General features: G+C 31.8%; 1 protein-coding gene across 1 annotated transcript in view; it reads right to left on the reverse strand.

Moving 5' to 3' along the window:
• Window positions 1–6,116: 6,116 nt before the first annotated feature.
• Window positions 6,117–16,972, reverse strand: part of LOC106463358 (synaptotagmin-15-like) — a 36,808-nt gene continuing 25,952 nt past the window's right edge. The window contains exons 6-8 of the mRNA XM_022390841.1: window positions 13,523–13,640; window positions 10,458–10,643; window positions 6,117–7,157 (exon numbers count right to left, since the gene is read on the reverse strand). Coding sequence (XP_022246549.1) covers window positions 7,033–7,157; window positions 10,458–10,643; window positions 13,523–13,640 — 429 coding nt within the window. The 3' untranslated portion in view covers window positions 6,117–7,032. The remainder of the gene's footprint in view (window positions 7,158–10,457; window positions 10,644–13,522; window positions 13,641–16,972) is intronic.

Below are 16,972 nucleotides of genomic sequence, written 5' to 3' on the forward strand. Positions count from 1 at the left end.
TGTATTAGTCACAAATAAACTCATCAGGTGTGTATCTATTTAACTGTATAACTAACATTCATATAGTGTGAGAGATGGTAGTTTTAGGTTTAAATGACTGATAAATTACAAAGCTAAACCTGAGAGCGACATTTAGAGTTCTATTTATAAAAACAGATAATTGGAGACATGGTGAGATGCATGTAAAGGAGTTCACAGAATGGATAAAGGAGATAACCATTTTAATTCAACTCTATATATATACTTTGCACTTCTTAGTATAATGCCACATTATAATAAAAGCATGATGTCAGAAAAACACGTAGGTTCAAGAAGTTTTAATATAAAACAAACAAACAAAAAAAAAAACCAAATAACCCGAGCGCCCCTGAAGAAGAAAGGTCCACCTTTCGAAAACGCTCGGGTTATTGGGTTTTTATCATTTTATCTGTATATAAACATAAATTCCTGTGTTATAGTGCTAATGCATTTTAAGATAGCTCAGTAGATAAACATAAATGCCCGTGTTTTTGTGCTAATGTGTTATATGTACTAAGCAATCAAGTATATCGTATAATTTATGATTTAGTAAGTTACTATGTTAAAGATCGATCCTCTTGCTGCTTAATACAGAAGTCCATTCGGGGACATCTTTATGAATATACAATAAGAATTGTGTAAAGTTATTATGTTTAAAACTTTAAACCAAACATTTGTTTTATTCCTTTATGGGACACATTAACAAATAAAAGACATGCGGGTTTTCTCCTCATAATTTAAGTACTAGAAGAAGTTATGCAAATTAACTCATTAGCCACACTACTTTAATTTCTAAATAGTCTGTAGATACGTTCCTTACCCGCATTATTTAAGATATTCACAGACGTTCCCTTAACATATTATTATAAACATTGGTTTACTAACCACATTACATAAGTGTCAGTTTTAGGTTGATTTTTTTTTAGCCCTAGGCAAAATATCTAAATATGCTATTGGGTTTGTACAAGTAGGCTAGGGCTAACTAAACAACACAATGGTAAAAATAAAATGGACAACATATATGTATCTCACTTGATACAATTTCTGCATTGTGCCAAACAAATACATTTATTTTAACTTTAAAATTTCCATTAGAAATTGAACATTTAGACTGTTGAGTGGAAGGAAAGCTTGCAGAAAAAAAAAAGATAATTCTTTAGTTAAAAACTCACTTCTTGACTTCTAATGAGATGGAAACTCGAATTAGATTTTTGAAATCCGATAATTCAGCGACCTGATGATCCAGTTGATACCATGGACAAACCAATTAGTTAACTTTAGTTTTGAGAAATTTCAACCGTGATTGGCTATTGGCAAAGTCAGTAGAATTCTCAACGTTATTTTTACATTTGGGAGAAGAGAGATGATTTTATTTTCTTCTGGATACTCCATTACATGAACTGGGATCGTTCTCGGTGGGATGATTATTATCAACGTTTTGAGTTCATAATATAGCTTCACTGCATTAACGTCTCACTGTTGAAGTTGTTCATGTTTAGGAGCAATATCAAAGCTCATATAAAGCTTTCTAATGTCATCTGAGCTCTCATATTTTAATTTGTATATATCACGCTTGAACAGAAAACAGTCATTGTGCTGTTTTATTTGAGCTAATATTTCTTGTAGGGACTGAATGGCAGTACAAAAAATGACAAAAATTACACTGAGCTTTGACAATTCATTCCTTCCCTCATAATCAGTCTCTACCTCTTTGGCAAGTGATTTTCTAAATCCCTCATTAGACTGAATAGTTTCTAAAAAACAGATTTTTTTGTGTAAGAGGAATAGTAAATCTACCTGAGGGCTTTCTCGTAATTTATTCACTACGACTACGTTCACTTCAGAAAACCACATAATGCCAAATTACGAGACAACACATCAATCTGAAGCCTCGAAGTTTAGCTGCAAGAAAATTAACTTCATAGTTGTTCCTGTTCCACGTAAAAACATTCTATCTACGTGTAGACCTAGAAAAAAAGAAACACTTTAAGTCACTCTAACAAGTTTGAGTGAATCATTCAACGTGTCGCAAAGAATGCTTTGGATTTAGTGCTGCAACTCTAAACCCCACTGTTCTTATTTTCTATATTTGCTCCATTCTTGTAGCCTTGTCCCTCGTTCTAGTTCTTGAAGTTTTTGAAGAAGTAACTTTGTTGCACCACCATCGTTGAGTTTTTCATTTCAGTGAGTCGTATAAAATGTTTTCTAACATTTTTTTTTTTATCAGAATCTACTTTTACGAATTGAACAGTCATTGACACCTGTTCTTTGTGATGATATCTGAAGTACAATATAATACAATGGAGTAGTACTTTGCATTTTTTTGTCAAGCTCATGAATACTGTAAATGGTTTTACCAACTAGCGGCGATATGAGTTTATTCTGAATTCCTTTTCAGTTGGGTGAAGAGAAACAAAAGTTTCTGACCACCCCGGGTTGTCTTTCAGGCCTCAAAATCTTTTTTTAGGCTTGAAAGACTTTTAAATCTAAATTCCTGCCACGAATTTGATTTGATTTTTCAAAATAATGGTCCTTCACATCCTACAACAATAAACATGTCAAAAAATTCAAAATAATTCAGTAAGTTATCTTTCTTGTATACGTCTAGAAGCTTTGAAGTTTCTCGAAGTGGTAGATACCGTTGATCTAAACAACTTAAGATAACGATAAGTCTCTCTTGCTAATGGTCGGCTTAGATTTAGTTGCAAGCTAATTTTTCAAAGCACATGGTATATTCCTCTCCTATACGTACTTCTTTTTCGTTCCAGTTGTTAAATCTTTTTAAAAATTACATGAAATCTCGTGTTTACTTAACGTTTGCTGTGTGGAATTTAGGTAAATTGATATCCACCAAAAAAGTATCGAGTATCTGCAAAACTCTGGTTCTAATGATTTTACAGAGAAAATAATTTAGAACTTGGACAACAAAGGATGGAAAAAAAAGAGCAAAGCAAATAAACAACATTAATTGGCCTGGACTCAGTCCCACTATATACGTTTAAATTACGACCTTTGTAAATGATCAAATTCATGACAACACTCACCTATGTAGAAAATCAATATGCTGAATCTAATAAACAAACAACGTAAAAAGAAAAAGAAATACATCGCACTAGGCCTACGCATTTTGGAATCGGGACTTAATTTAACATTTTATCAAAAACGATAAAATAGATTTATAAAATGATAAAATCATTTAAATTCTATCAAATATAGTGAAATTTAATCACAATATAAAAAGTAAAACTTTAAATATTATCATTTTGAATGTCTACGGATTTATTGTTGACATACTCAAAATACAAAACTCGATTAAAACATTTTTTTTTGTGTATGTGAAGGTGTAAAATAAAGATAACATTTCAATAAGTCATTTCTGATGCCATTGGTCATGCAGCAGAATGTCTTGAAACCTCATTGGCGGTACTATCAGAATTCATTTTATCAAGGCCCGGCATGGCCAGTTAATTAGGGCGCTCGACTCGCAATCTGAGGGTTGCGGGTTCGAATTCCCGTCCCACCAAACATGTTCGCCCTTTAAACCGTGGGAACGTTATAATGTGACGTTCAATCCCACTAATTTCGCGCAAAGCTACACGAGAGCTATCTGCGCTATCTGATAGACTAGAGGGAAGGCAGTTAGTCAGCATCACCCATCGCCAACTCTTGAGTTACTCTTTTACCAATGAATAGTGATTTTACCGTCAAATTATAACGTCCACATGGCTGAAAGGACGAGCATGTTCGAACCTACAAATTGCGAGTCGAGCACCCTAACCATCACACCAGGCACAACTATTTACGAAACGAGTGTTCATGTTTTCATCTTCATTTTGAGCTTTCTAGCAACGACTATCAACTTTTGTTTTCGAATTTATTTTATTCCTGTGCTGCCCTTCTAAAAGTCACCTCACCAGCCTGTCTGTCCATAAATCTAAGCCCCCAGTGGCACAGCGGGTTTCGATCCCCGTGGTGGGCTGAGCACAGATAGCCCATTGTGTAACTTTGTGCTTAACTTCAAACAAACCATAAATTACGTAACATTAGATGTAGGTTCATTAATAATATCACTTTAGAAATATACACAGGCTCGGTAACCACGTAACACCAAATGTAGGTTTACTAATAGCATCATTTTAGAAATATACACAAGCTTAGTAACTACGTAACACTAGATGTAGGTTCACTAATAACATCACCTTAAAATACTCATATTTCAATTTTTAGCCCATTTTTACATTGATTGGTGGATCGGAAACAACAGGAGTAAAACATTGTTTTTTCCTGCTAGAAGGGTAACAGTTTCGAGGAAAGCATTGTTAAACATTAATGTTACAAAAAACATCAAAATCCATAGACTTCCTAATAAAAACTTTTTGGATTTGGAGGTAGAATCAGAGACCACGCAGCAGAAAAGAATTTGTAATGTTTTTTATAGGACTTTCGAAATACACTTTAAAAAGTTTAGAAAATTTGAAGTTGTGTGTTCAAAAGTATAATTTGAGATAGAAATTCAACATTTAGTTTTAGTTCTTGACTAGTTTTAATTAGTTGCTGTTTTAGTTCTGATTTGAAGTACTGAGAAGTGAAATAGCAGAAAATAGAACTTAGATTAAAATGATTTAATTTTTAGATTATTTTCTTTTGCCCTTTAAAATTGTTTGATATTATATATAAAGATTAACCCACATGTTTGTGTTGAACCAGTCAATGAGTTGACTTGCTACTGTGTAACTATAAAACACCGACCTTATAAATATGATACAGTTATGCTGGAATTGATTAATTTGGTAGAATTGGGGACTACAGTTACGAGCTATCTCAGTTCTCAACTCAGCTAGATTGACGATAAAACAAACTATCGAAGTCTATTCATATAAAGCTCACTGAGATAATTTTTTGTCACAAGAGGGGACTACATTCAATAAATGAATAAACATATTTTTTAAACTTTTGTTTGTTTATTTGTTTGTTTGAAGTTAAGTACAAAGCAACACAAGAGGCTAACGGTGCTCTGCCCACCACTGGTATCAAAACCCGAATTCTATAGTTGGGAGTTTGTAGACATACCGCTGTGCCACTGGGGCTTCAACTTTTGACGCGTAATCTCTCGTATGTTGTGTGAATAACAGATTTTTTTCTTGCGTTGTGATTATATTTTGCTTACAACTTCGATTTGAGTTGTTCTTTGTGGATTTCAGTGGCATTGTATTTTGGTTCAATTTCCACATGTTGTTAACAACTGTTAGAAATGGATTTAAACTGTTATAAAAACGTGTGATAAAATATATCATCTTTTCATTCTGTTATAAAAACGTGTGATAAAATCTATTATCTTTTCATACTGTTAAAATAACGTGTAATAAATATATTATCTTTTCATTCTGTTATAAAGAACGTGTAATAAAATCTATTATCTTTTCATACTGTTAAAAAACGTGTGATAAAATGTATCATCTTTTCATACTGTTAAAATAACGTGTAATAAAATATATTATATTTTCATACTGTTATAAAAACGTGTGATAAAATCTATCATCTTTTCATACTGTTAAAAAAACGTATAATAAAATATATTATCTTTTCATACTGTTAAAAAACGTGTGATAAAATGTATCATCTTTTCATACTGTTAAAATAACGTGTAATAAAATATATTATATTTTCATACTGTTATAAAAACGTGTGATAAAATCTATCATCTTTTCATACTGTTATAAAAACGTGTGATAAAATGTATAATCTTTTCATACTGTTAAAATAACGTGTAATAAAATATATTATATTTTCATACTGTTATAAAAACGTGTGATAAAATCTATCATCTTTTCATACTGTTAAAATAACGTGTAATAAAATATATTATTATCTTTTCATACTGTTAAAAAAACGTGTGATAAAATTTATCATCTTCTCACTTCGTAAATCAAGAAAATGTGAAAGCTTTACATATATAATCGAAAACCGAATCATTAAGAGAAGAATATATTTTAAATGCTGATCTAAGCCTAATTTTTAAGTTATAACCCTGAATATTAATGAAACTAGATTGCAAGACCAATAAAAACAATTTATTTGTAATACAGATTGATTATTGTACCAGTTTTTGTCTTATGAACGCTAAAATACACAACTATAAACTAACATAGAAGATATGTATATTAAAGATCATTTTCACTCACAGGAAAAACATAAGAAACTCTTTTTTTTTCTCATATTAAAAAAGCCATTTTGAATGACCCTGGTAAAATTGATACGGCTATGTTTAAATATGTTATAATAATCTCTAGTAAGTACATTCAAATATTGTCTACAATCTCAACAGAAATGTGTCTATAAATGTACATACGTACAAATATATTTATATGTCTATTGTTATTCTATCACAAGCTAATCATATTGTTACAATTTAACGATCTTTTCAAAAACACAGCTATGAAATACGTACTCTTCTGTCGCGAAATCGGAACTCACAATTAATTCTAATTATTTAGTGATAATTAGGTATGGATAATTTTTGATAACTCGCAGGCATACCACAAACTTGATTATTCTAATTGTATTTTTTTTCAATTATAAAATCACATATTTTTCTTATTATAATCATTTTTCTCAACTGGAATAATTGATAGATTAAAAGAAAACATCATATAGATCGCTACGATAATTATCTTGTTGATGACAGATGTGAAGTCTACGTTACCTTGATGTGTTATTTTATTCTGTCACCACTGTCTATAAGTTTATCGGATTTACACATTACAATACACATTATTGAATGTAAAGTCCAGATATTATATAGTATACATATTATAGTATATATATATATGTAGCATATATTATTTTTTGTTGTGATATGCTTAAATGATTCATTTTATTTTGTTTATTTATTTATTTTTGACTTCTGTAGTTTCATTCAACTACTAAACACATCATAGTCACAGAGCAAATACAACCAATAGAAACACGTCAGAAAGGAACGTGCTCCAAAAATGACTAGTTATTTACTTGCTGTTACGTTAGTTTGTGCCAATATCGCACCTGGTGGTGATTTCCTGCTACTATCTCATTCCAGTGTTCCAGGGCTTTTCCTCTGGCAAACATATAAGAACCAAGGACAATTCTTCCCAGACATTTATCTGAAATATTAATAAAATAATAGTAAGTAAAACGAAATTCCACCGCATTCCTGAGATCGATTATGAACTAAAAAATTACAAATTAATTTTCGTTTTCACCGAGTAGCTTTGTTTTCATTTACTACAAACTCGTTGCTTTTTTTATGCAACTTGAATATATCCCACGATCTAGCAGAAGAACAAACGCACATATAAGTCGACGACAAAAGAGCATATACATGGGGAAGATTTTATTAAAGATCTTCCACAATTAGTGGAGAAATTATAAGCAGAACTGAAAAATTACCTTCGTAAATTTTCAGGTTTCGCCATGCATGAGCACATTTTATAAAAGTGATACATTTGGAATATCATTACAGCGAATTTGCTAAATCATTGATTCTTTTCGGAAATGCCCCTATCTTGTTTGTAATTTCAATCATACGAGCTGATGATTTAATTATTTTTTTTACTAATGATTAAAGCCGATCACTAATATAATCAGCAAAAAGGAGATGCTCTGATCTTTGTCATGAAAGCTTAGTAGATCTAATATAAAAAATAAAATAAAGTATTTATTTTATAAATGCTACATAGAACGAAGTGGGGCATTCTTAGAATTATAGCTCTTCATAATTTCAGTTAAAGTTCACTTTATGGGTGGTATATGACGTTTACATTCTGAGTATACAAAAATAATATGCATATCCTTGTCTAGAAAATACAAGAATAATGCTTAAGGAAAGTATACAGTTTGAAAAAGCAATAGAGAATACAAGAACAATGCTTAAGGAAAGTATACAACTTTAAAAGGCAACAGAGAATACAAGAACAATGCTTAAGGAAAGTATACAGCTTGAAAACGCAACGGAGAATACAAGAATAAAGCCTTAGGAAAGTGTACAGCTTGAAAAGCAATAGAGAATACAAGAATAATGCTTAAGGAAAGTATACAACTTGAAAAAGCAATAGAGAATACAAGAACAATGCTTAAGGAAAGTGTACAGCTTGAAAAGCAATAGAGAATACAAGAATAATGCTTAAGGAAAGTATACAGCTTGAAAAGCAATAGAGAATACAAGAACAATGCTTAAGGAAAGTATATAGCCTGAAAAAGCAACAAAGGATACTAGAATAATGCTTTAGGAAAGTATACAGCTTGAAAAAGCAACAAAGAATACTAGAATAATGCTTAAGGAAAGTATACAGTTTGAAAAAGCAACATGCATCTCATTGCTGATAAATCATATACATACATATATACATAGTAGCGAGTATAAATATGGAAATAACGAATATAATGTGTATAAAATCCAAATATTATGAAAGTACACTTACGTGTTGATAGCTTACACTGTGACTGGTTGTCATCCAACTGATCAGCCAGTGTTATACTAGCATAATGTTTATAAAAGTACAGGCTGTCATACTATTCCAAACAGCAGTGTGGTGTATGTACTCATGACCTCCAGGATAAAACTGCCACAGGAAAAACTTGTATAAAAGTAGATATCGGAGTTTTTGATAAAGAATGCTACTACATGCGACAAGTTCCATGTTTCAATGGGAGTTTTATCGAAACTCTAAAAAATTACGTAAACTGGCCCTGTTGATAACTGACACGATCGAAAGCCAATATCCTTCAAAAATGATATGAAGTAACTCGGGGTATGCGTTTTTATGTGATACACAATAATATAGCAGATATCTTGCCAATGACCTAGATGTGACTACAGGTGTGAACGTAACCGAGGGAACGATGAGGTACATTAGCACGAAGTTGTCTCAGTGAACGTGCAGCTGCTTAGAAGACGCTATCTAAGAGAGATAACCAAACCAAAAGGCTTAAATGGGTACCAGACTTGGAACAATTGGATGAGCAAAGCTGGAGGAAAGTGATCTTTACAGATGTATTGAAAATCATGTTGTTTGTCAGCAATCAACAATAATTTATTTGATAGAAAAGAGGAGGACAGTATCACAGACAATGCATGACATGTGAAACACGCTGGGGATAAGTACAAGTGTGGGCTGCACCTTAGCCAAATATGTTGAAGATCTACACAAAACTGATGGTACCTTGACTCCTGACAGGCACAATAACATTCTTATTCATCAAGTCATTCCTTTAGGAACAAATCCTGCTAGGTGGGAATTAATCTTCCACCAAGAAGTGATCTCAATCATGCAACAAATGTGTTGAAATGACACATGGTAGTAAAAGAGGCCGATAGAACACTCATGACCATGACCACGAACGTTATTATGGGTTTATATGGAAACCGATAAAGTTAAATTAAAACCAAAATCTCTTATTCGGCAGGTGAGTACGTTTAGGATCATTTTCTGTTGAGTGTTATAGCCAGGGCCAATGAAACGTCGTCCATTGGGTATTGTGTAACGAACCACAATATCATTAATTTTGATACTATCTCCCACTTTGAAATATAAAAATATCTTCACGTCACTATAGCCATGACGTCATACTTACAAATACTTGTTCCCCACAGAAACTCTTCTACTTTTCAAAATGCTCGATTTCAAATATTGTGATATTTAAAAGCTTGAACACGGCGTTTTGGCTTCAACGTTTCTACGTAGGGCGTTTTCGATGCAACGTTTCCACGTAAGCCACTTTCTTGCAACCATCTACTCGAACAAAGGTAACTAGTATTTTATTCTAACAGTCATATAATATAACATCCAGAAAGGACAACTGGTGTTATATTCTAAAAGCCATAGAAAGTAACAGGCAGCAGGGGCAAAAATGATTTTACTCTAGTCGCTATTCAAAATAATATTCGTAAGAGGTAACAGCTATTTCATTCTATTAGCTAATATCAAAGCACGTGATGTACAAATAATGCTATTAAAAAATAAATATTTTGATAACTGACGGAATTATATACAAACAATAATGCTATCCAGAGTGACAAAAGTGAAGAACAAAATGGCTAGACATATGCATCTTGACAGATTGGTATTTTCTTTATGAGATTTGATATTAAATAACATAAATTAGGATGAAATTGAGGCTTAATCCCACTAAAAGCATCATTAAAGCATACATGAGCTACAGTGTTTGTTTTTTTGTTTTAACTTTATTGCGGTCTAGATACTTGATGGTTGCTGAAAGTAGTTTTTTTTTATAGGTTATAGCCTATACGAGTCTCTAAGGGTATATTTCATTTTCGAATCCATCAAAGATTCAATCTCAGAACTCCCTCAAACCTCGGGGATGTTGTTTACGAGAAAACAAAAATATTTGACAACAATCTTAGGCTGCACGAAAACTTGTTCATGAGAATTAATTACTCGAACCTTTCTGGTTTCCATTCGCCACAATCACTTGAAGGATCAAACTTGCAGTGCTGACACAATTTGAACCAAGGCGAAAGATAAAAGTTTCATTGTTCTTGGGCTCAGCTGTCTTTCTGGCCACAGAAGACTTCTTCGTTTTCACTGGTTTATTGTCTATCATCAGCGTAAGCTTTACATAAGAACCTGCTAACATAAAGAGTTCAATACAATACAATAACAACTGCATATCTGCCTTCAAATCCGAAGGGAATGTAATAATTACAAAACGTATAAAAATATAACAAAAGTTTTAAAGTATATGGAATGGTAAAAAGCCCATTACTTACTGCATAGAACCATAAAAGTTCAAGCTTAAATTTTGAAAGTTAATTTTTGCAAGTTTTTCAAGTTTAAATTGTATCGCAATAATCACATGCCCTATTACATCTTAATAGTAACATGCATCATATATCATAAAAGTCACAAATACCATTATATCCTAATAGTCACGTGCATCTTATTATATTCTAATAGTCATGTGCATCTTATTATATCCTAATAGTCACGTGCATCTTATTATATCCTAATAGTCACGTGCATCTTATTATATTCTAATAGTCACGTGCATCTTATTATATCCTAATAGTCACGTGCATCTTATTATATCCTAATAGTCACGTGCATCTTATTATATCCTAATAGTCACGTGCATCTTATTATATTCCAATAGTCACGTGCATCTTATTATATCCTAATAGTCACGTGAATCTTATTATATTCTAATAGTCGCGTGTATCTTATTATATTCTAATAGTCACGTGTATCTATTGTATCTTAATAGTCACGCATAAAATACATGTGACTATTAGGATACAATAAGATGCGTGTGAGAACTAGGATATAATGGATGCAAAATACAAGTGACTATTAGTATGTAATAAAATACAAGTGACTATTAGTATGTAATAAAATACATGTGACTATTAGTATGTAATAAAATACAAGTGACTATTAGTATGTAGAACTAGGATATAATGGATGCACGTGACTATTAGGAGATAATTCACATGCATCCATTATATCCTAGTTCTCACATGCATCTTATTGTATCCTAATAGTCACATGTATTTTATTACATACTAATAGTCACATGTATTTTATTATCTCCTAATAGTCACGTGCATCTTATCATATCCTAACACTGACATACGTTCGAAAATGTTTCTTTACAGTTGACATTCTCTTGTTTATAATTGTAAAATTTATAAAACTGTTCCTACTAGCTACTATTTTTGCCATAGTTTCGGAAATAATAGAAACTTATATATTCCATCATTATTTGACAAAGGTTGACAAAAAGTAAAATTATGAGATTTAATGGAGGTTAAATTAGAAATACACAAAGTGTAGCGTTATACTTTAAGAAATTACATATATCTATATTTTAAATACACAAAGTGCACCAAAGATAAACATGTACATATAGAATAATAATAATAATATATATATGTTCGGCCCTACGTGGCCAGGTAGTTAGGGAGGTCGACTCGCAATCTGCGGGTCACGGGTTCGAATCCCCGTCCCACCAAACATGCTCGCCCTTTCAGCCGCGGGGGCGTTATAATGTGACGGGCAATCCCACTATTCGTTGGTAAAAGAATAGCCCAAGAGTTGGCGGTGGGTGGTGATGACTAGCTGCCTTCCCTCTAGTATTACACTGCTAAATTAGGGACGGCTAGCACAGATAGCCCTCGTGTAGCTTTGCGCGAAATTCAAAACAAACAAATCAATCATTGACACCAAAAACAAATTTCTTTAAGGTCATGTGTGCCGGTTTATGTTACTCAAGGCCATAAAAAAAACAATGTTGCAGAGGTATGGTATGTTTAAGTAAATGTTTTGTACTTTAAAAAGTCACTATGTTCGGTAGCCTTTCTGAACAATAATCATTAGATCAGGAAAATGCAAGAATTGTGGGTCAAACAATGTGTATATCAGTCTGGAGTAATCTTAGAGAGACTAACAAAGTAAGACAACAAAAGTCTATAATGTGAAAATGGCATAAAAATATAAACATACTATTTTTTATATACTGAATGTATGTTAAGAACAAAATATTTATTGATAACTTGTCAATAGCACAAGTCCGATAAGTTGTTAAAATAATATTTAAACAAAAATATAATTTTTTTCCAAATATATACAAACAAATATATGCATCAAAGTGTATCACATACGTTTACTTAGTGATGCTTGTCTTTCTTATACGCCCCCCAGTGGCACAGCGGCATGTCTGCTGACTTACAACGCTAGAATCCGGGTTTCGATACCCATGGTAGACAGAGCACAGATAGCCCATTGTTTAGCTTTATGCTTAATTACAAAGAAACAAACTTTTTTATGAAATTAAGATTTATAAAAGGTGATTTGATATTTTTCAGGAAAGTAAATTTTACTTTTCATGCTCGACCAATATTTATTTATTTATTGTGCCTTCAGGGTTAAAGTAGTAATATATACATGAAATTATTATAGCAAACCTCGTGTTTCTAGATCTAGATTTGATATATATATGTTATCAGTTCATAATATACAGACTTTTAACACTAGTTAATAAAAATTTAAGCTTAAACTGATGTTTTTAGGATATATACTTTCCGAAGAAAATCGGTTATAAGAAGATGGTGCTCCTCATTAACGGCTGTTAAGATCTAAGTTACTGAATCACGTAAATCTAAGTAAGTAGCGAAGCGCATGACGTCAGCATGTTTTCTGTCCCAGATTTTCAACGATCTAGTGGTGGAACGTACGAGTGGTCATATAAACTAAACTTGGTGTTTTCTTAATGACTGTTTTGAGTTTTAAATCTGAAATATTTTTGAAACTGAAGAACGATTCAGTATAAACTTCTTTGGATAATCTTTGGGTGACTTACAACGTACTCAAGTCAGTCTGATACCGGTAACCAGTATAACTGATATTAAAATTTAGGTTCAATTTCTTCTAATTTATAACACATTTTAGTCAACCTTGTACTAACACACACACAAAAAAAGGTTTTTACAAGAAAAAAAAAGCTTTCTCACCCATTGATGAATCTTCTGGAATCTGAAGACCTTGAGCCTCAAATATTGTAATGGTTAAACGTTCCAAATTCTGACTGTAGGTCAGGCTAACCAGTAACTCACCAAGGTCAGGGGAAACCTTTAATTACAAATACTTAAATTCATCATTCATTAGTATACGAATACTTATATTCATCAGTTATTTATTTAATACAAAGAAAATATTTTGATTTATTTAGGTATTTTTAAATAAATAAATAAATAAATATATATATATAATGCAAATTACTTTGTTTATAATAGGATGAGAACTTACGTCATATGAAAAATTAATAGATTACAAAAACCATAAATCTAATCACACACGTTTTTTATCGGTTTTACATAGGTTTACCTGGCATCATCAGGTGAGATACAAGAACTGAGATTAACAGTTTTTGTATCTCACCTGATGATGGCAATTAAATCTATTGAAACTTTGGGAACAGAAAAAAACAAAAGTTTTACTACGTTCAGCAGATAAAAAAACTTGTGTTAATTCTAAATATCACAGTTCTTTTTTTAATACTTACTAAATCTAATCAGTCAAATGTATAAAATAAACAAATGTTTGTATGTTGTAAATTGATTTCTTGAACTGTATTTAAATAATGCATGAATGGAGAATTAAAGCAAGATTTATAAAGAATTCATTATATTTTTATATATAATGTTAAATATGTGGAGTAGAATTGAAATTTGGTGCTATCTTATCTGTACCTAAAATTATGAATTCAGAAAACGTCTAAATGTTGTAAAACTTTTTACTAATTTATTTCTTCCAAAATAAGAAAATTCTTCAAGTGAGAAATGACAATATATTCAATTTGTTTGGTTTAATTACGCTCGAGTTAGGCATAACTCGAACAAGAAAAGGTTGAAATCTATAATTTGTTTGGTTTAATTAGGCTCGAGTTAGGCGTAACTCGAACAAGAAAAGGTTGAAATCTATAATTTGTTTGAGTTCGTTGAATAATGATAATTCTGAAAGAAAAGTTTCTATTAGTCATGCATATCTTCAAACTTTAATTATTAAATATTTTGTTATAGCCCTTTAGCTTGTTTTTAGGTGATAATCTCATTCAAGATGTATAAAAATCAGGTCCGTATGCAGAATGTTTGAAAGGGGGTAGTTCTAATTTGTGAAATCAAAAGCCACGGGGATTTGGTGCCATGCCCTCCCCTAGAAAATTTGTAAAAAATAGCTGATATGAGATTGAATCTGGAAGTAATTTTGTATGAAATATAGCTTAAACAATTGCATGGCTGTTCGCATAAAATCCTTTAACAAATTATTATAAGTATGTTTATTCTATTACAGTAAAGTACTATCTACATGCAGAATAGTTATTAATTGTTAAATTATTTTACTAATTTATAAACTCTGTACAACAATAGTATATTAGCTACTTTAATCATTGGATATCATATACGTACATGTATGCACTACTCAAACAACATGTCAGCATGCTCCACTATTCTGTGGTACTTTTCCAAAAAATAACTTACATACAATTTCAATGTTGATAGCAGTGTCATAATAATTATGTATTAAAGCTAAAACACTCAGTCTACCGTCGGAGATCAGATGTCGAACGTTCTCATAAACGTTAACTTAGTGGCAGTGTGGCAAAGAATTTCAAAGATAGTTGGTTCACTGAAGCATTCCTTTAAGCAGTCAACCAGTATGTGTGGCCTGTCCTGGAGAGGTATAGAAAGCCATCTTGTCTTCCGTCGATATCAGGATTTGGTTTCCCTGTAAAAATCTATAGCCTGTCTGATATCAGAGATAAAAAACTTCTATGTGAGTTTTGATGTCATAAGTTTCTGAACTGATGCTGCTTGCTTTACATGCGCATCAAATCTGGAGGAAAGATTACTGATAATGTGGTCAAGAAAAGGAATGGTTACTGTTTATTAATGTAATCCTCCACGGAACTATATTCTGAACTTGCACGTTGGGCTTGTCTTTGGTTAATTCGTGGCATGCTAACGTTAATATTACATTACAAAAATAGGGAGTTCGACCGAACCCCCTCCGTGTACGTGCGTGAAAATATTGCCGAATTTTATTTCAGTAAATATTTGGATAAATCGATTTTAGAATGTGTACTTTTCTCAATGATGACAAACACATCTAAAAGTATAAAAATCAACCATTTGTTACGCAAAAGTTCCTTATGGGCTCATCCAAGATTTAAAAGTCTGCTCTGAGTGTGCATGAAAATAGGTAGAACGCCCTTCGAGAGAGTAGCGTGCTGCACAATCATTATTGAGGAGGCCACGTGCTTATAACATTTCCTTCTCAAGGAATCAGTATGACTGGAAAGATAACGGGAAGGAAATGGCGATGTTCTGTGTAAAGAACAATCAATAACATATGTGGAATACCTATACAGGCGAGTCTTCTGAATTCCAACTTGTCCATAAGCCTAGATACTGAACACCATACAACCATATAGAGATGACAGAAGTATTTTTTGGCTGAGGCCGTCCAATTAAAACGTCACGATTTTAGACCACTTTTACCCCTCTTTCTGTTCACTCGAATTATATCACCTCCTGACCATCCCTTCGAAAAATTATGTCACATCAGGCTGAACCCTCCTTGTTGATGAAATAATTACAAAACATTTAATTTCTATATTTTTTAGCAATTTGTTTCAAAATTTTTACGTTAAAAGAACTTATTTCCCTTTGACATGAAAAACATATTCAATCCAAGAACTATTTTATATGGATTATTATTATTATTATTAAACAATGGTAAATCTAAAGGAAAAAAAACATTTAGATACAAAAATGTATTCATTTATTAAAACTTATCATAAAGATATTCGACTAATGACTCCTCTCCCTTCTTGTACGCAGTTATTAGACTCATTTGGCTTCCCTTTCTATTTTCAGTTGTAAAACCATTTATAGACGTCCTCCTATTTATTAGCTAAAAATAAAATTCCCTATTTTTTATTTATTAATTAGAAGGCACATAGAGAAACGTATCTAATATCGCGACACAAATATATTTTTAGGACTGAATTACCATACAAAATGTCATAGTGGCGTTTTTAGATGCTAGGGTACATTTAGAATGTATGTAAGATAAGAAAACGTATAGGTCAAAATAATTATAAAATATAAAAACTGTTAAAATATAGCAGTCCTACCGCGACAATATGTGCTGCAGTTAATTCCTGTACGCTGAATCTGAAAATGATATCCATTTTTCTCCATCACGTACAGATTTTTCACAAAACGTTATACATAAAAGAAAGACCATAACACGTAGTTTTGAAACTAAAAGACGTAGATTTCACACACAAAATCAGGATGAATGAGGATACATATTCGTTTGACATCAATATTCTTCCCTTTTCTTCATTTATTTTTATTATTAACAAATATAACAATAAAAAATGTTTTGTGGTAAAC

The sequence above is a fragment of the Limulus polyphemus genome, unplaced genomic scaffold (assembly GCF_000517525.1).
Source record: "Limulus polyphemus unplaced genomic scaffold, Limulus_polyphemus-2.1.2 Scaffold1385, whole genome shotgun sequence".
Lineage (NCBI taxonomy): Eukaryota > Metazoa > Arthropoda > Merostomata > Xiphosura > Limulidae > Limulus > Limulus polyphemus.